The 20,340-nt window shown below is 47.1% G+C and overlaps 1 protein-coding gene across 2 annotated transcripts in view; it reads right to left on the reverse strand.

The window, feature by feature from the left end:
• The window catches only part of RABL6 (RAB, member RAS oncogene family like 6), a 124,305-nt gene that overhangs the window by 72,640 nt on the left and 31,325 nt on the right, over nucleotides 1–20,340 (reverse strand). For both annotated transcript variants that reach the window (XM_034793636.1, XM_034793635.1), the window contains exon 3: nucleotides 7,341–7,388. In XM_034793636.1, the coding sequence (XP_034649527.1) occupies nucleotides 7,341–7,388 (48 nt within the window). The remainder of the gene's footprint in view (nucleotides 1–7,340; nucleotides 7,389–20,340) is intronic.

A 20,340-nucleotide genomic window follows, 5' to 3' on the forward strand; every position in this document is an offset into this window, starting at 1 on the left:
GTTAGCCTTTTTCCAGTCATCCGGGACCTCCCCGAGTTGGGAGGATGGGGGGGAGGGGGACCTGGGCCCGCTCTCTACTCTGGGTTCCAGCCCAGGGTACTGTGGATTGCAGCTGACTTTAGTGTCTCCTGTAACAGCTGTGTGACAGCTACAACTCCCTGGGCTACTTCCCCATGGCCTCCTCCCAACACCTTCTTTGTCCTCACCACCAGACCTTCCTCCTGATGTCTGATAACACTTGTACTTCTCAGTCCTCCAGCAGTACGCCTACTCACGCTCAGCTTCTTGCTTGCCTCTTGCTCCCAGCTCCTCGCACGCCCCTCACTGACTGCAGTGAAGTCGTTTTTAAACCAGGTGCCCTGATTAGCCTGCCTGTGTTAATGGATTCTAGCAGCTTCTTAATTGGCTCCAGGTGTCTAATTAGCCTGCCTACCTTAATTGGTTCTAGCAAGTTCCTGATTATACCCCAGGAAAAGGGACCTGCTTAATCTGAGGCCAATATATCTGCCTTCTATCATTCTCCTGTACCTGGATACCAATAGGACAGTAGTTCTCAAACTTTTGTATTGGTGATCCCTTTCACATAGCAAGCCTCTGAGTGAGACCCCCCCTTATAAATTAAAAACACTTTTTAATGTTTTTAACACCATTATAAATGCTGGATGCAAGGATAGGTTCCTGGGTTAGTGTTTTTGTTGTGTGGTTGTGGTTAGTATTTGCTTCAGGTTGGGGGGCTGTCTGTAAGCAAGGACTGGTCTGTCTCCCAAGATCTCTCTCACAAATATGGCCTTGCAACAAAGCACGATGCCAACTCTCTCCACATATCTATTCAAATGACACCATCACAGGACCTAATCACATCAGCCACACCATCAGGGGCTTGTTCACCTGCACATCTACCAATGTGATATATGCCATCATGTGCCAGCAATGCCCCTCTGCCATGTACATTTGCATAGAGACTGTCGGGTTTGGCCAAAGAATAAATGGACACAAATCTGACATCAGGAATCATAACATTCAAAAACCAGTAGGAGAACACTTCAACCTCTCTGGTCACTCAGTAACAGACTTAAAAGGTGGCAATTTTGCAACAGAAAAGCTTCAAAAACAAACAGACTCCAACAAGAAACTGCTGAGCTTAAATTAATACGCAAACTAGATACCATTAATTTAGGCTTGAATATAGGGTTACCATACGTCCGGATTTTCCCAGACATGTCCGGCTTTTTGGGCCTCAAATCCCCGTCCAGGAGGAAATCCCAAAAAGCCGGACATGTCTGGGAAAATAGGGAGGGAGGGGTTGTGGGGCTTGGGTCCGGGCCGGGGCTGCTGGGGTCGGGGGCCGGACCCGCTGGGGCCGGCGGGGCCAGGGCGGGCTGGAACCAGGGCGGGAGATGCCGGAGCGGGAGCCACCAGGGCCAGAGCCACTCGGCCGGGGCCGGCCGCCGGAGAGAGCCACTCGGCCGGGGGGCCGTGCCGGCCGGACTGGGCTGCACCGCGCCCAGCCCGAGCCCCAGCTTACCTGCTGCCTCCCTGTTTCAGGCTTCCCATGAACATTTGATTCGCGGGAAGTAGGGGAGGGGGAGGAGCAGGGGGCGGAGCGTTCAGGGGAGGGAGCAAAGTTGGAGCGGGGACTTTGGGGAAGGAGCGGGGGCGGGGGAGGGGCAGAGCTGGGGCGTGGCTGGAGGTCCTCCTTTTTTAAAATTAAAATATGGTAACCCTACTTGAATAGAGTCTGGGAATGCTGAGTCATTACACAGATTGAATCTATTTCCCCACGTTAAGTATCCTCACACCTCTTGTCAACTGTCTGAAATGGGCCGTCTTGATTATCACTACAAAAGTTTTTTTCCTCCTGCTGATAATTGCTCATCTTAATTAGCCTCTTAGAGTTGATATGGCTACTTCCACATTTTCATGTTCTGTATGTATATATATCTCCTTACTATATGTTCCATTCTATGCATCTGAAGAAATGGGCTGTAGCCCACGAAAGCTTATGCTCAAATAAATTTGTTAATCTCTAAGGTGCCACAAGTACTCATGTTTTTTGTTCCAGATGTTCACGACCAAAAAGGGTTAATGGAATTATAGAAGAACTGCAGAATCTAACATTGAAATTCCTTACTGCAATCTACAGATCAGTCTATCCTCAACAGAACCTATTCTGCCAGTTTCAATGCTCCTGCTACTCATTTCTGTTGCATGAAAAAGCCTCCGATGCCAGCCCCACAGCAAAGAAATTAAATGCTTTTATAACCATTTTATTTTCAGTATTTAATCCATCTGAAAAATACAGAATGAATGCTTGTAAAAATACGCTTTTTTGGCAGATGTGAATGTAAAACAAATTGGGACAACAGAAAATGTGTTTAATCTTTTCTTTGTTGAGGTCGAGGACAAAATAGAGCAGTTACCCAACAAATGCTCTCCTCAGAGGATTTAACAACATGATAGTGCTTCTCCTGTGAAATCGGAGCAAAGGAAGTCTGCAGTTCAGGAATTCTTCCATGAAAGAGTCTGGCCCATCAAAAACTGCTCAGCAGGTTCACTAGAAAAATATTAATCCATAAATGTTCACATTCAAAATGGTATTCCCATGATGAGCAGTCCTTATGGAATTCCAATATTGGACTACTGAAAATAATTTCTGTTGCTATTGACTGGTTATAAAAGGGTTAACCCAAAACAGCAACAGAGGTATGGTTATTCATTGGAAAGCTTCAATTTGATTCCTATGGCTCCAATGCTGCCCCAAACCATAGGCAGCAGAATGGTGGTCAACCACTCTTCCCAGCTGGTAGCTATCAAGAAATTAATGTTAGCTTTAAAAAAAATTTGGGGCACTTTCTGAACAATTTAATTGGTGTTGCATGACATTCACTCCTCACAGTATCAGACCTCAGTTATGCCAGGGTCAAAGGGAGCTGCAGTAGCTTCCAAGCCCGATACTCTACAGCAGAGTGTTTAGGTAAATGTTATTTCAACTCCAGTTCATGAAACGTCTTCCACTCTCCTCCAAGATACTCATGTCCCCAGGTCCTTCTCTGTTTTTTTTTTTAAACTTTAAAAATGTCAGGAATGTCAATTCTGCTCTTCACCCAGCTTTGCTGGAGGTCTTCCTGGATGACTCGGGTGTGGATTGGGAACTCTCACAACTCAGCTGAAGCTATGAAGGCATCCCCCACCCACCACTACTGTGTTAAAGAAGATTTTAGACATGGAAGTGACTCTCAGTCAAACTCAATCAGATTTCCCTTGTATGATTTCTCCAGTGTCATAAACCCACCTCTTCTCCACTCTTTCTTTTTCTGGCAGACTGTATACACAAGATCTGAATCTCTAATGTTAAAGTATAAAACCAAGAAAGTTCAAACACCCACCTGTCCTACTCACACATTTCCATTCTCACCCTGGACAGTCCGTGCGTAGCTTTAATGTGACCACGTTTACAGTTACATGGTCATGTTTTCATGATGGATATTTGGTTGGTGTGGCTTTCACAGATTTCACTGTGCACAATTCTGTATGTAGCTTTGTGCAATGTGAGAGATGCAAGGGCAACTGATTTAGATTAGCTATAGTTCTAAGTGTGGTAATTTGTCAAGATGACAACACTGAAATGTGCATGTATGAACACAAAGGTATTGTGAATACTGCTGGAATTAATGCTGCACGTTGGTTGTTTAAGATAACAACAAAGATGTGTGTGTAGCAGTGATGTTCAGGCTGAGAAGGCAAATGAGGAGTGAAAGCCAGGCGAGTGACCCAACTGCTTATTCCCTTTCTTTGTATGGTTTACAGTGGTGGGCCGTACCATCTGCCAACTTTCAATCGAACGCCAAGGACTTTTATGGGGGAATTTTCCCAGTTTTTTCCATTAGAATATTAATACATATTCTTCACAGGAGTAGCTATCAATATTGAAACATTTTATCTGCCCTTTTCAGAGTCCCAATATTTACTATGCTTCTTCCTCTTCCTGGACCCTGTAGGGCTGGGTTTCAGTCAGCTACCTGACACCCTTATGAATATCCAAATAGTACAGACTTAGTGGAGCTCTGCTGCACATGCTGTTCCTGGGTTACTCTGTGTTGGAGACCGAAATTCTCCATTTTCAGGGACATCAGTAGTTCTTAACCAGTGTACATGTACCTCTGGGGTACATCAACTCATCTAGATAGCTCCCTAATTTTACAACAGGCTATATAAAAATCACTAGTTAAGTCAGTACAAATTAAAATGTCATACAATGACTTGTTTATACTGCTCTGTATACTAGAATGCAAGTACAATATTTATATTCCAATTTATTTATTTTTATAATTATATGGTAAAAATGAGAAAGTAAGCACATTTTTTCAGCAATAGTGTGCTGTGACACTTTTGTATTTTTATGTCTGATTTTGTAAGCAAGTAGTTTTTAAGTGAGGTAACGTGTGGGTATGCAAGACAAACTCCTGAAAGGGGTACAGTAGTCTGGGAAGGTTGAGAGCCATTGGATTACATTACTCTGGGAGGCATAGATTAATACTGTTTTGAAACAAGTTGTTACCTGACCCTACTATTACCATAAAAGGGATGACTTAGGAACTAGTAATGAATGGCAGGAGTTACAAAATAGGTGACTATAGCTCTTGAAACATCTGGACTCAAGTAGCTGCCTTGCATTCAGATTCTGTAAAAGCTTTCTGATTTGCATCAGTTCTACAACTCACCCAAAGCTGAGAGAGGAGTCAGGACTGCATGGATTGTACTGCTACAGTGGTAGGCAAAACACTGCCTAGTGAAATGAAGCTGCAGCAAGTTCTCACAACCACCACACTGCTACCACCAGAGTTTTCTACTCTTTAACCTCAGTAAAATAATTACAAAGTGACTTTTCTTGGGATTTAGTTTAGCAAAACTTCCAAAATCTTATACACATGGTACACACCCTGGCAGCACTACATAGCAGATAAAAAGATATCAAGCTGCTCTACAAGACCAAATTTGAACCATGTGTCCACTCGTGCATCTTTTCATAGAACTGGCTCAGTCATCACCAGTTTATTGTGAAGAGAGACAAAGTACTCAATGTTTATGCATTTGACCAGGTCAGATTTGTTAATATGTTAGTCTTCTATTTGATTTTCCCCTTGAAAGCAGACAGACTTTTTCAGGAGTGGGGGTGCAAGTCATAATTTTAGGTGGGAATCAACATACAACTTCGAAATTTCACATTCAGAGTGTACGAGTTGGTGGAATTTTCAAAGGCAGTCTTGTAAATGCAGCACACTGCACAACTCTGACTATGCACATTACATAGGATCCTCTAGGAGAGGGTAAAGCAAGGATCAGACCCCATCAGCATTCAACTGCAACAGCACTGGAGGCTTTGCTAATAAATGGCTATGGTCTAGACTAGTGTCACTCTCACTCAAAGCATCATGCAGGAGGATTTTTTGGCCTGAGTGCATAGGAAGAAACATTAAATGAGATCATATTAAAGGATGAAACAGTGAGATTTGAACAATTCCTTAACGGCCAGTTTGCATTTTTCTTGAGGTGCGTTTATCACAGAATTGCACTACTGTCAGAGTTGGATTGCATTACACTACACTAACTAAGCCCATGAACCTGTAACCACATAAAAACTTGAGTTTGTTTAGAACAGGGATTCTAACAGAATGACATTTCCCCCCTCTGGGAATGGTGTGGAAGAGGACAGACCCTTTACATTTCAGGCACACTCCACCCCCAGAAGTCAGTGTGACTGAACTGTTACTAACTTCTGCAAATGCCAGGTTTGTCTTAGCCTGTTTTGCCACCAGGATCTTTGGAGTTTAAAGTGCAGCTCTGCTCTGAGAAGTAACTGTAAAATAAAACAAAATACTGGCAACACAGGGTCACATGTTCACGGTCTCAATTACTTCATACCAGATTTGTCTATCGGTAAGTAACAAAGATGGACCTCCTGGATGCCAGCCCTGCACACTTAGGGTAAGTTTTGAAAGTCAAGCTGTAACCCTGACCCAACTGAGCTCTAATAAAGAGTAGGTTAGAGTGCCTGAGTGGCACACTTCTGTATACTTTGAGATAAAAGACAGTGCTCCTGGAATTTAATTCCTAGTTCTGTTGAGGGTACGAAAGCCCGAACAGATTCCAGCTGAGTCTCCCAAGGCTCTAAAGGTTCTGCAGGAATGGAAATAGGAGTACGATGATAAAAATGTAAATTTTCATCACTAGTCAGCAGATCTGAGCCAGATCACCTATAGGATTACATAAAGGGGCAGATCTGCAGAGTGCTATATTTATAAAGTCACTTTTCAAACCATTACCGCACTTTTAAAAGGATACATGTCCAAGTCATTTTCCCAAATCAAACTTAATTTCAGTTCATGCAAAAGAATGTGCTGTTAATACACCTCTACCCCTATATAACGCGACCCGATAGAACATGAATTCGGGTAGAATGCGGTAAAGCAGTGCTCTGGGGGAGGGGGGTGAAGAGAGGGGGCTGCGCATGCCAGTGGATCAAAGCCAGTTCGCTATAACGCGGTTTCACCTATAAGGCGATAAGATGTTTTGGCTCCTGAGGACAGCGTTCTATCGAGGCGGAGGTGGAGTTACATATGAATTCCATTCATTTCTGCCAACAGCTTCCAACTGGATTTGGTACAGCTTTTGGCTTCCTAAGAACTAGCGATAGACAGTTCTCTTTCTGATAGGCTCTCATGTTTTAAAAGCTACATTGTGTCATCACATGCAAATACTCAGCTCCCCAAAGACTTTTTCAGAAATGTATATATTTTTAAACACATGCTGATTGTTTTCCCAGTAAGCATGTTACAAAAAGGTTTTAGATCAGCACACAGAAAATGCAATCATTTAAGTGGATCTAAGTAATTCACTTTTAAAAAAACACCACTATTTTGCACAGCGAAACTATCCTTTTAACAAGATTATTCCTTCAAAAAGGCAGTTCAATGGGTACTACTATAAACAGAATGAATTAGTGGCCTAAAAAACGGAGAGGAAATGAAGTTTACCAAACACACTAGGAACCAAATCATTTGGTCCATTTTTGAATGAATGAAACCAACTTAGTGAGAGAAGTTCAGGCTTCTTGCAACTACTTCTAAATTACTTGTTCACCCTGGAGTTAAGATGGCAAATCTGAGCCTCTCTGGTAAGAGGGGAGAATTCCCAGCCCTGTCAGGTTATTTCCGGAAATTAACACACACATTTCTACCAAAGGAAGGAAAGCAAATAGTTTCTAAATTTCACAAATTCTTCTAATTTCAGTTTTAAAAAAGGAACTAAGTAGCATTAGAAAGGAAACAGTATGTCTTTACCTTTGTCAACTACGTCCCAGACTTCAACCTTTACGATATCATCAGTGGCTAAAAAGGAGGATTTGGGGGGGGGGGGGGAAAAAAAAAAAAAAAAAGGCAAATATGTTACAAAGCAAAGAAAAACAGAATATCTAAGTGCAAATAAAAAAAGTCTTAAAAACCCCACAGCATTCCCTCTCTGATGTACTTCAAATGCTGCTCTCTTTAAAGAACCCCTTGAAAATTCCTGGTAATAGAAGTGAGATTTATGGACAACTTTTTAATTAAGTTGCAAATTGGGAACACATTACATCATGAGCTCTTCAAAATCCCATTTGGATTCTTTTTTGTATCGTACTAGAAGTTAATTAAAAGCTGAAAACAAAGATCTTTGTGACAGAAAACTTCAGAGTAGAGGTATTCTAAGGGACATCAACTTTACTAATATTTTTTAAACCCTCACACAAATGCACCAAGCAGGAATTAAAACATATATCAAACAGGTCACACACACAAGGTCTGTTCCTGTGCGAATTCCAAGTCACATTAGCTTACTCTGACAAAAAATAAGATTTTTACTCCTGAAAGCACTACAGAGACTATGGCTATAGGAAAGTAACCTGGATTTGTCTGACTCGGATTTATTAACTAAATTCCAACTGCAGAAACTTTATTACTGATGATGCATGAGCCAGAAACAGCTCAGCTTCATAGTGCAGGGTAAGCAGTTGCAGTCAGAAAGCCGTATTTTTACTCAATCTGAGTAAGTGATTGGATACCATAAGTAACACAGACCCCCACAATGCCTTTGTTAGAGAGTTTCTTTTCAGAGAAGTGCCACACTAGAGACTGAAAGAACAATTTGTATTGGCAACACCTACAAGCAAACAGCAACTGACCAAAGATTGAGCAATTGAGCACAATAGCCCAAGTAAAAAAAAAAAAAATTCCCTTATCACATTGTGATTGAATTTAACCAACTATTACTTTCAATCCAGGAAACCATGCACTGTTGGTTTAGCTAACAAGTGTGAAAAACCTGTAAGAAGAGTAACCAGTACAAATAGAAGAGGTTTCTTTGAACTTATGCATGATTGCACCTGATCTTTGGCTAAGTCTGGTTCCGCAAGCAACTCCTGCTCTGCATGCAATTTTTCCAGCTTGACTGATTGAGACAAACGACTTGCCCAAAGTGAGAGTGCCACAGGCCTCGCTGGACTAAAACACACAATCTGAGTTCTGAGCCTTTTGCTTCAACCAACTAGACGACACAGTGCTGTCTCTATCGCAGTACATTTCTAAAGTCATCCATTCATAAGGCCAGATTTTGCCACCTTTGCTCACACTGAGTAGTATCTTACTCCACAAGTAGTTCCACTAAAATCAACAGGGCTACTTTCAGAGTATTACTCACTGTGGCTACATCTACATTACATACCACTTCATAGAATCATAGAATATCAGGGTTGGAAGGGACCTCAGGAGGTCATCTAGTCCAACCCCCTGCTCAAAGCAGGACCAATCCCCAACTAAATCATCCCAACCAGGGCTTTGTCAAGCCGGGCCTTAAAAACCTCTAAGGAAGGAGATTCCACCACCTCCCTAGGTAACCCATTCCAGTGCTTCACCACCCTCCTAGTGAAATAGTGTTTCCTAATATCCAACCTAGACCTCCCCCACTGCAACTTGAGACCATTGCTCATCTGCCACCACTGAGAACAGCCTCGCTCCATCCTCTTTGGAACCCCCCTTCAGGTAGTTAAAAGCAGCTAACAAATCCCCCCTCATTCTTCTCTTCTGGAGAAGAAACAATCCCAGTTCCCTCAGCCTCTCCTCATAAGTCAAGTGCTCCAGACCCCAAAACATTTGTGTTGCCCTCCGCTGGACTCTTTCCAATTTTTCCACATCCTTCTTGTAGTGTGGGGCCCAAAACTGGACACAGTACTCCAGATGAGGCCTCACCAATGTCGAATAAAGGGGAACGATCACGTCCCTCGATCTGCTGGCAATGCCCCTATTTATACAGCCCAAAATGCCGTTAGCCTTCTTGGCAACAAGAGCACACTGTTAACTCATATCCAGCTTCTCGCCCACTGTGACCCCTAGGTCCTTTTCTGCAGAACTGCTACCTAGCCGTTCGGTCCCTAGTCTGTAGCAGTGCATGGGATTCTTCCGTCCTAAGTGCAGGACTCCGCACTTGTCCTTGTTGAACTTCATCAGGTTTTTTTTGGCCCAATCCTCTAATTTGTCTAGGTCCCTCTGTATCCGATCCCTACCCTCCAGTGTATCTACCACGCCTCCCAGTTTAGTGTCATCTGCAAACTTGCTGAGAGTGCAGTCCACACCATCCTCCAGATCATTAATAAAGATATTAAACAAAACCAGCCCCAGGACCAACCCCTGTGGCACTCCGCTTGAAACCGGCTGCCGACTAGACATGGAGCCATTGATCACTACCCGTTGAGCCCGACGATCTAGCCAGCTTTCTATCCACCTTATAGTCCATTCATCCAGCCCATACTACTTTAACTTGCCGGCAAGAATACCGTGGAAGACCGTATCAAAAGCTTTGCTAAAGTCAAGGAATAACACATTCACTGCTTTCCCCTCATCCACAGAGCCAGTTATCTCATCATAGAAGGCAATTAGGTTAGTCAGGCACGTCTTCCCCTTGGTGAATCCATGCTGACTGTTCCTGATCACTTTCCTCTCCTCTAAATGTTTCATAATTGATTCCTTGAGGACCTGCTCCATGATTTTTCCAAGGACTGAGGGGAGGCTGACTGGCCTGTAGTTCCCTGGATCCTCCTCCTTCCCTTTTTTAAAGATGGGCACTACATTAGATTTTTTCCAGTCATCTGGGACCTCCCCCGATCGCTATGAGTTTTCAAAAATAATGGCCAATGGCTCTGCAATCTCAACCGCCAACTCCTTTAGCACCCTCGGATGCAGCGCATCTGGACCCATGGACTTGTGCACGTCCAGTTTTTCTAAATAGTCCCGAACCACTTCTTTCTCCACAGAGGGCTGCTCACCTTCTCCCCATACTGTGCTGCCCAGTGCAGCAGTCTGGGAGCGGACCTTGTGCGTGAAGACAGAGGCAAAAAAAATCATTGAGTACATTAGCTTTTTCCACATCCTCGGTCACTAGGTTGCCTCCCTCATTCAGTAAGGGGCCCACACTTTCCTTGACATTCTTCTTGTTGCTAACATACCTGAAGAAACCCTTCTTGTTACTCTTAACATCTCTTGCTAGCTGCAACTCCAAGTGTGCTTTGGCCTTCCTGATTTCACTCCTGCATGCCTGAGCAATATTTTTATACTCCTCCCTGGTCATTTGTCCAATCTTCTACTTCTTGTAAGCTTCTTTTTTGCGTTTAAGATCAGCAAGGATTTCACTGTTTAGCCAAGCTGGTCTCCTGCCATATTTACTATTCTTTCTACACATCGGGATGGTTTGTTCCTGCAACCGCAATAAGGCTTCTTTAAAATACAGCCAACTCTCCTGGACCCTTTGCCCTTCATGTTATTCTCCCAGGGGATCCTGCCCATCTGTTCCCTGAGGGAGTCAACGTCTGCTTTTCTGAAGTCCAGGGTCCATATTCTGCTGCTCTCTTTTCTTCCTTGTGTCAGGATCCTGAACTCGACCATCTCATGGTCACTGCCTCCCAGGTTCCCATCCACTTTTGCTTCCACTACTAATTCTTCCCTGTTTGTGAGCAGCAGGTCAAGAAAAGCTCTGCCCCTAGTTGGTTCCTCCAGGACTTGCACCAGGAAATTATCCCCTACACTTTCCAAAAAGTTCCTGGATTGTCTGTGCACTGCTGTATTGCTCTCCCAGCAGATATCAGGGTGATTAAAGTTGCCCATGAGAACCAGGGCCTGCGATTTAGCAACTTCTGCTAGTTGCTGGAAGAAAGCCTTGTCCACCTCATCCCCCTGGTCTGGTGGTCTATAGCAGACTCCGACCACGACATCACCCTTGTTGCTCACACTTCTAAACTTAATCCAGAGACTCTCAGGTTTTTCTGCAGTTTCATACCGGAACTCTGAGCAGTCATACTCCTCTCTTACATACAACACAACTCCCCCACCTTTTCTGTCCTGTCTGTCCTACCTGAACAGTTTATATCCATCCATGACAGTACTCCAGTCATGTGAGTTATCCCACCAAGTCTCTGTTATTCCAATAGCATCATAGTTCCCTGACTGTGCCAGGACTTCCAGTTCTCCCTGCTTGTTTCCCAGGCTTCTTGCATTTGTGTTTAGGCACTTTAGTTAACTCGCTGATTCTCCCGCTTTCTCAGTATGAGACGGGAGTCCTCCCCTCTTGCACTTTCCTGCTCGTGCTTCCTCCCAGGATATCATTTCCCCACTTACCTCAGGGCTTTGGTCTCCTTCCCCCAGTGAACCTAGTTTAAAGCCCTCCTCACTAGGTTAGCCAGCCTGCTTGTGAAGATGCTCTTCCCTCTCTTCGTTAGGTGGAGCCCATCTCTGCCTAGCACTCCTTCTTGGAGCACCATCCCATGGTCCAAGAACCCAAAGCCTTCTCTCCGACACCACCTGCGTAGCCATTCGTTGACTTCCACGATTCGACGGTCTCTACCCAGGCCTTTTCCTTGCACAGGGAGGATGGACAAGAACACCACTTGCGCCTCAAACTCCTTTATCCTTCTTCCCAGAGCCACGTAGTCTGCAGTGATCCGCTCAAGGTCATTCTTGGCAGTATCATTGGTGCCCACGTGGAGAAGCAGGAAGGTAGCTTGTAAGGTATTCAGCTACATGCTGCCATGAAAAACAAGCTACGTCCATACTGCAGTGTGTAGCTACACATGTCAATGAAAGGATCTGGAAGGGGGGGAAGCAGTGGGGAAAGGTTCCCCCGTCAGAGCTTTTCCCTATTGCTGGAGTCCCTGCAAGGAAATAACCTTGCAGACACAAAAATGTCGATTGTACATACAGCACTGTCTTCTTGAGCCTGCAGACAGAGCTAGTGTCTCTGGTCCTGATATAGCTAAGCAGCATGAGAGTGAAACTAATGAGACTGATCAGTTTTAGTGCCAGAACCCTGGGTCTGGATAAAATTGTGTCAATTTCGTACTCCTGCAGAAGGCTGTGGAGACAGTGGAGTGATTCAGGACTTGGCTACACTTGCGAGTTAGTGCGCACTAAAAGGAGCCCCAGGCACACTAGCTCACTCCCCGTCCACACTGGCAAGGCACATAGAACGCTCTGACTCCACGGCTACAGCGCTGCTGGTTCTCCATCTCGGCAAGTGGAATAACGTTTGGTGCACCCCCGCTGGAGCGCCGCAGCGCCAATGTGCATGACCTGTCCTGTTAATGCTCTGTGATCAGCCTCCAGTAGTGTCCCACAATGCCTGTTCTAGCCACTCTGGTCATCACTTTGAACTCTACTGCCCTGCCCTCAGGTGACCAGCCATCAGACCCGCCCTTTAAATTCTCTGGGAATTTTGAAAATCCCCTCTTCCTGTTTGCTCAGCAAGGCGTAGAGTGCTCTCAGCGAATCTTTTGAGGTGACCATGCCTCCACGCGTCAGGCGATCCCCAGTATGGAGCAATGGCGAGGTGCTGGACCCCAGTGTTTGGGGGGAGGAAACTGTCCAGTCCCAGCTGCACTCCAGCCGTAGGAATTACAATACCTTCGGGCAGATATCAAGGGACATGATGGAAAGGGGCCATGACCAGGACGCAGTGCAGGATTAAAGTGAAGGAGCTGAGGAATGCCTACCGCAAAGCCCGCAAGGCAAACAACCACTCCGGTGCTGCTCCCGAGACCTGCCATTTCTACAAAGAGCTGGACGCGATACTTGGGGGCGACCCCACCTCCACTCCAAGTACCACCATGGACACTTCAGAGCCCAGTTCAACAAGGCAGGAGGAGAAGGAGGGGCAAAGCGGGAGCGAATGTGCTCAGGCAGAGGAAGGCACCCCAGAATCCCTAGATGCATGCAGCCAGGAGCTGTTCTCAAGCCAGGAGGAAGGTAGCCAGTCGCGGCGGCCAGTGCTTGGGGAAGGACAAACACCAGAGGAGATTCCCGGTAAGCAGCTTTTATTTTGGGAAGGAAGTTATTCAGTGCAGGCTCTTGGGGCGAGGAGGATTAGGGCTGATGCATGCCTAGATAGTGCGCTGATGTGCTCTCACATATCGTGATAATTGGCCTCAGTGATCTCTTAAAAGGTCTCATCCAGAACTTGGGCAATGCGCTTGCGCAGGTTTCTCGGGAGAGCCACTGTGATCCTTGTCCCAGTAAGGCTAATTTGTCCACGCCACTGTGCCATGGGGGGGGGACCATAACTGCACACAGGAAAGCTGCATATGGGCCAGGGCAGAAGCCGCATTTCAGTAGAAGACCCTCCCTTGCTTCCCAGGTCACCCTCAGCAGCGAGATATCTTCAAGGACGAACTCCTGTGGAAAATGTGGGGATAGTGTTCAGTATAGGGGCCCCCTGCTGCTGTTGGCTCAGAAACCCAGAGGACAGTACAGCCGTGAAACAATCAGTCACACTTGACCCTGTGCTTACTCACCATTTTGGGGCTCCTGTGGGTTTATGTGCGCTTGCTTTGGGACGGGCAAATTATGCTATTGTGTAGAATGTGCTTGCCCTTAAGTACGGGGGAATCATTGCTCTGTCTGGAGTGAACAATGCTGCCTCTGTTAAGTGTTGCATTTTGCCTTTACGGATGCAACCTTGAGATCTCAGCCATCCGTGTTATCACCGGCTGAAAGACTCCAAAGAATCAGAAAGAGGCCACCTAGAAGCAAGGAAGACATGTTGCATGAAGTAATGCAGCATTGGAGTAATGAAAATCAAAAAGTGCAAGGGGAGCGTGAAAGGAGGAGCCGCCAGCAGAACGAGGAGCGCAGGCACAAAAGCACGGAGCGGCTGATAAGCATAATGGAGCACCAAGCAGACTCTATCCAGGCACTTGTAGCCATGCAGGCAGAGCACTACTGCGCCTGCCCTCCCCGCAGCCCTTGTCCCAAAATGCCCCCATTTCACCTCCAACCCACTTTCCCCAACATCCGGGTTCTTACCGCCACCAGCTGCCCTCTGTAGCTTCACCACCCAGACCTGAAAACTACGACCCTTACCCACTGCACTCAACCCCCATCAACATGCAGTATAGCCATCTTGAAGTGCAGCACTCACTGCACAGCACTCCAGACAGGACACAAGCAAATCTGTGATTGTACTGTTCCCCACACCATCCCCTTGCCCTTTCTGTTTCCCAAGCAGATGTGTTCTTTTCAATAAATGGATTTTTTGGCTTTGAAAATATTCTTTATTATTGCATAAAGTAAAAGATGCAGTGCCTGTTTCTTTCTTGGGCTAAGGTAAGTCAGCGTAGCAAACACAGATTCCTAAACATTGGAACCACTGCATTTCACTCCCGTGCAGGGCACCAGACATTACTGGTGGCTTTCAGCCTCAAATAGCTCCCTCAAGGCATCCCTGATCCTTGCAGCCCCATGCTGGGCCCCTCTAAAGCCCATATCTCTGGCTGTTCAAATTCAGCCTCCAGGTGTTGAACGTCAGAGTTCTGTGCCTGAGTGAATCGTTCACCTTTCCCTTCACAAATGTTATGGAGGGTATAGCACGCAGATATAACCGCAGGGATGCTGTCATCAACCAAGTCCAGCTTCCCACACAGAGCGCGCCAGCAGCCCTTTAAATGGCCAAAAGCACACTCCACAGTCATTCTGCACCGGCTCAGCCTGTTGTTGAACCGCTCCTTGCTGCTGTCAAGGCTCCCTGTGTAGGGTTTCATAAGCCACGGCATTAAAGGGTAAGCGGAGTCTCCAAGGATCACAACGGGCATTTCAACTTCCCCTACGGTGATCTTCTGGTCTGGGGGAAAAAAAGTCCCGGCTTGCAGCTTCCTGAACAGGCCAGTTTTCCTAAAGATGCGTGCATCATGCACCTTTCCGGGCCAGCCTGCATTAATGTTAATGAAACGCCCATGGTGATCCACAAGTGCTTGGAGAACCATACAGAAATAGCCCTTCCGATTAACGTACTCAGAGGCTAGATGGGCTGGTGCCAGAATAAGAATATGCGTGCCATCTATCGCCCCTCCGCAGTTAGGGAAACCCATTTGTGCAAAGCCATCCACAATGTCCCGCACGTTATCCAGAGTCATGGTTCTTCTGGGCAGGATGAGATTAATGGCTCTGCAAACTTGCATCAACACGATTCCAATGGTCGACTTTCCCACTCCAAACTGGTTAGCAACCGAGTTGCCAGCTTCCAGACTGCAATAGCCACCCGCCTCTCCACTGTCAATGCAGCTCTCAATCTCGTGTCCTTGCGCTGCAGGGTGGGGGCGAGCTCTTCACACAGTCCCATGAAAGTGGCTATTCTCATCCAAAAGTTCTGCAGCCACTGCTCGTCATCCCAGACTTGCATGACTATGTGATCCCACCACTCAGTGCTTGTTTCCCGAGCCTAAAGCCGGCGTTCCACAGTGCTGAGCATGTCCGTGAACGCCACAAGCAAACTCGTGTTGTATGCATTACTCAAATTGATATCATCGTCGGAGCCCTCACTGTCACTTTGGATCCCAAGGAATAACTCGACTGCCAAACGTGACGTGCTGGCGAGACTCGTCAGCATACTCCTCAGCAGTTCAGGCTCCATTCCCACAGACCGAAAGGGAAGACAGAGCGCGCAGTACAAAAAACGTTGAAAGATGGCGCCAAATGTGGACGGAAGCACAGGGAATACTGGGATGCGAACCGATGCATCATGGGGTGTTGGGACAGGACCCAGAATGCCCCACCCCCTTCGCTCCCTTCCCACAAGCCACAGCGCCAGAATGGGAAGAGGTGCTCTGTGGGATAGCTGCCAATAATGCACCACTCCCAATGCCGCTGCAAGCAGGGCCGACTTTAGGCCGATTCCCCCAAATTGGGCCCCATGCGTAAGAGGGCCCCGCACCCAGTGGTGAGCTGGAGCCAGTTCCCAAGCTCCGGCAGCTGTCCGCCCCGCCCCCGGCCATCCCCTGAACGCTCCCCGCCCCCCTTCTCCCTCTCCCCTGCTTCCTGCAAATCAGATGTTCGCACGGGAAGCCTAGGAGGCTTCAGAAACAAACGGCGGCTTCGCAAGGTAAGCCAGGGCGGGGGGGCGCGAGGAGAGCTCCAGGGAGGCGCAGCGGGGCCCAGTCCGGCGCCAGCCAATAGGCTCCCTCTGGCCCCAACTCTGGCCGGGCAGCGCAGCTCCAGCCTGGCTCTGACTCTGGCCGGGCCGCTCCAGCTCCGACTCTGGCTCCGGCTCTGGCCGGGCAGCGCGGTGGCCTGGGCCCCGGCGGTGCGGCTCCAGCTCCAGCCCCAGCTGGCGCGGCGGCACCAAGGTAAGAGACCGGGGCCGGGGGTGGGATGGATAAGGCAGAGGTTCTGGGGGGCGGGGTCAGGGAATGGGAAAGGGGGGGGGGGGTAGGCGTGGGAGTTCCGGGGGTCTGTTGGGGTGGTGGTGGATGGGGTTGGGGCAGTCAGGGGACAGGGCGAATTGGATAGGGAGCGGGGTCTTGGGAAGGAGTGGTCGGGGGTTGATGGGTTGCGGTTTCTGAGGGGGGCAGGACATGGGTGGGGGTGTGTGTGGATGTACTCACCGGGCGGATCCCTACCGGGTCTTCGGCGGCGGGTCCTTCAGTGCTGCGGAAGACCCAGAGCGCCGCCAGGTGAGTCATCCCTGTCGGGACCCCATCGAAACTATTTGAATCGGGTCCCGCACTTCCTAAAGCCAGCCCTGGCTGCAAGTGCCGCAAATGCGGCCATGCCAGTACGCAAGCAGCTGTCAGTGTGGACAGACTGCAGTGCTTTCCCTTCTGTGCTCTCCAAAGGTGGGTTTAACTCACAGCACTCTACATTGGCAAGTGTAGCCATGCCCTCAGAGAAAGGCAAAACACCAGACTTGCACACAGTTAAGAGCAACATAGCACAAATCTGTCTCCAAACATACACTTACAGCAGCCAGAAGGCCGAGAGGAGAGGCAGAGTAATAGAGACACCCTCTGCCCCATGCAGCAGCCAAGATACTTTGCCAGAGAGGTAAAGTTAGTGAGACCCTCCACCCTCTCAACTGGCAAGAGACTCTGGGAGGGGAGAGTGAGGATGCTCCTCTTCCCTTCCAGCAGCTAGAGAGAACTGAGCTTCACATTTATAAAGACAACTAGTAGCCAGAGACTAAATACAAGATGGAGCCCCCCAGCCCCAGCAGGATCCAGGTACAATTCCCAGTGCCCTCCCTCCTGCTTTTCATTAGCTGGAGTATCAGTGGGGCTGGACTTCTCACCAAGACCCTGCCCTGCACTAAGGAGCCCTACTCTTATCATATACATATCTGCTGCTAGTGACAGGGCATGGATCACTTGATGATAACCTGTCTGTTCATTCCCTTTGGGGCACCTGCCATTAGCCTCTGTCATAAGACAGGATACTGGGCTTGATGGACCTTTGGTCTGACCCAGTATGGCCCTTCTTATGAGGTTAAGTCACCTAGTAGATGTATCATTAATTGCTCAAGCCTTGCTCAAAGTCAACAGTAACCCTTCCAGTTAGCTTAAGAGCAAGCTGACTGGCCTAGAAAGGAGAGAAACATTAAACATTAAATTATTTTTGATGGGGCCTTAGAAGCAGTAGAGAGAAAATAGAAGCAAGTGGGAAATGGGTAAGTATTTGCGATACAAACGATCCAAGGGGAAATGATTTTCATAAGTACTTACTGGATTACATGTTATTTTCCTATGCTAAACGTGAACAGTTATACCAATTGTTACACCCAACACAGTCTAGTTTTTAAAATCAGCCATTGCATTCCTGACTATATCATGAACATACAAGCCGATGATTAGCTTTTAGTGCCACTGGGTTAACTTTATGACACAGAAGACATTATGGGCAGCATTCCACCTAAATTGCTTCTGAAGGCAAGTATCTGAACAATAGTGTCAGATCACAGGTTAATCCAAATCACAGATTTTGAAACTAACAGCCCCGTATTTCAAGCCTAACCATAGCATGGCTCAAACCTACTCAAATATCTCTGTTCAAGAAATTACTTAGCATAGCATTCTGCAGCCATTTCCACACTAAAGGCATTGTTTACTCCCAAAGAAAGGGTAGCGGGAAAGTCAGTAAGGCCTCTGATTACAAAGAATAACCCATTTGCTGGTTGATTTCATCATGAAGGACTCCTTGTCTAGGAGACAGACAGACTCACTCCTATACCCCTAGGCAAACTACTTCACATGCTTAGGATTGTAAAAAACTTAGAAAGCACAGTGGCTGTTACCCTATGCATGTATGATTAATCAAGCTTCTTAAACAAAGATCATGCAATATTTACTAGTATTATATTTGGGCTTTCTTGTGGCACTGTCCAGAGCAGAATGAAACTGATGAGGATCATGTAATCATAATTGTACATTGGAATCCAGAAAGTCAATTGCTTAAACTCCTAGCTTCCTTAAAAAAACCCAACCCAAACAAAAACCAGAAACTCATGACTAAGGGCAGTCTACACTGGCAGAGTTACAGCGCCGCTCAGAGAGCACTGAAGGGAAACTGCTGTTGTGTGTTCGCAAAGTCAGCTGCCTGCACAACAGCGTGTTCACACTTGCAGCAGTATTCGGAGCAGTGCACTCAGGTCAGCTATCCCACAGAGCACCTCTTTCTCTTCTGCTGCTAAGGGCTTGTCTTCACTACCCGCCCGGATCGGCAGGTAGAAATTGATCTTTCGGGGATCAATTTATCACGTCTCGTCAGGAGGCAATAATCGATCCCCGAATCAACGTGCGTACTCCACCAGCCCAGGAAGGAGTAAGCACTGTCGACAGGGGAGCCGTGGCAGTCGATTTGCCGCTGTCCTCACAGCGGGGTAAGTCAGATCAGTTATGTTGAATTCAGCCACGCTATTTGCGTAGATGAATTTGCGTATCTGAAACCGATCCCTCCCCATAGTGTAGACGTAACGCAAGACTTGTGGAAAGGCGTAGGGGGTTGCAGGGAATTCTGGGTCCTGTGCCAGAGCCCCGTGATGCATTACTTATCATCTCAGCAATCCCTGTGCTTCTGTCTGCATTTGGTGCCATCTTTCAACGGTTTCCGTACTGTGCGCCCTGCCTCTTCGGGCTGCAGGAAAGGATCCTGATCTGTTGACCAGTATGCTGCTCGCTCTGACCAACACGTCACGAGTGGCAGTAGAGTTATTCCTTAAACTACACAAGCAAGAGGAATGAGACCTTGATCTCACCATGCATAGTAGCTACAACACAAGATTGCCTGTGGCATTCACAGAGGCACTGACCACAGTGGAACACTAATCTGAGTGACATAAACAGGGAGGAGTGGTAGATACGCTGGAGGGAGGGATAGGATACAGAGGGACCTAGACAAATTAGAGGACTGAGCCAAAGGAAATCTGATGAGGTTCAACAAGGACAAGTGCAGAATCCTGCACTTAGGACGGAAGAATCCCATGCACTGCTACAGACTAGGGACCGAATGGCTAGGCAGCAGTTCTGAAGAAAAGGACCTAGGGGTCACAGTGGACGAGAAGCTGGATATGAGTCAACAGTGTGCCCTTGTTGCCAAGAAAGCTAATGGCATTTTGGGCTGTATAAGTAGGGGCATTGCCAGCAGATCGAGGGACGTGATCATTCCCCTCTATTCAACATTGGTGCGGCCTCAACTGGAGTAGTGTGTCCAGTTTTGGGCCCCACGCTACAAGAAGGATGTGGAAAAATTGGAAAGAGTCCTGCAGAGGGCAACAAAAATGATTAGGGGGCTGGAGCACATGACTTATGAGGAGAGGCTGAGGGAACTGGGATTGTTTAGTTTCCAGAAGAGAAGAATGAGGGGGGGGGGGGGGGATTTGATAGCTGATTTCAACTACCTGAAAGGGGGTTCCAAAGAGGATGGATCTAGACTGTTCTTAGTGGTACCAGACGAGAGAACAAGGAGTAATGGTCTCAAGTTGCCATGGGGGAGGTTTAGGTTG

This window comes from Trachemys scripta, chromosome 17, assembly GCF_013100865.1.
Source record: "Trachemys scripta elegans isolate TJP31775 chromosome 17, CAS_Tse_1.0, whole genome shotgun sequence".
Classification (NCBI taxonomy): domain Eukaryota; kingdom Metazoa; phylum Chordata; order Testudines; family Emydidae; genus Trachemys; species Trachemys scripta.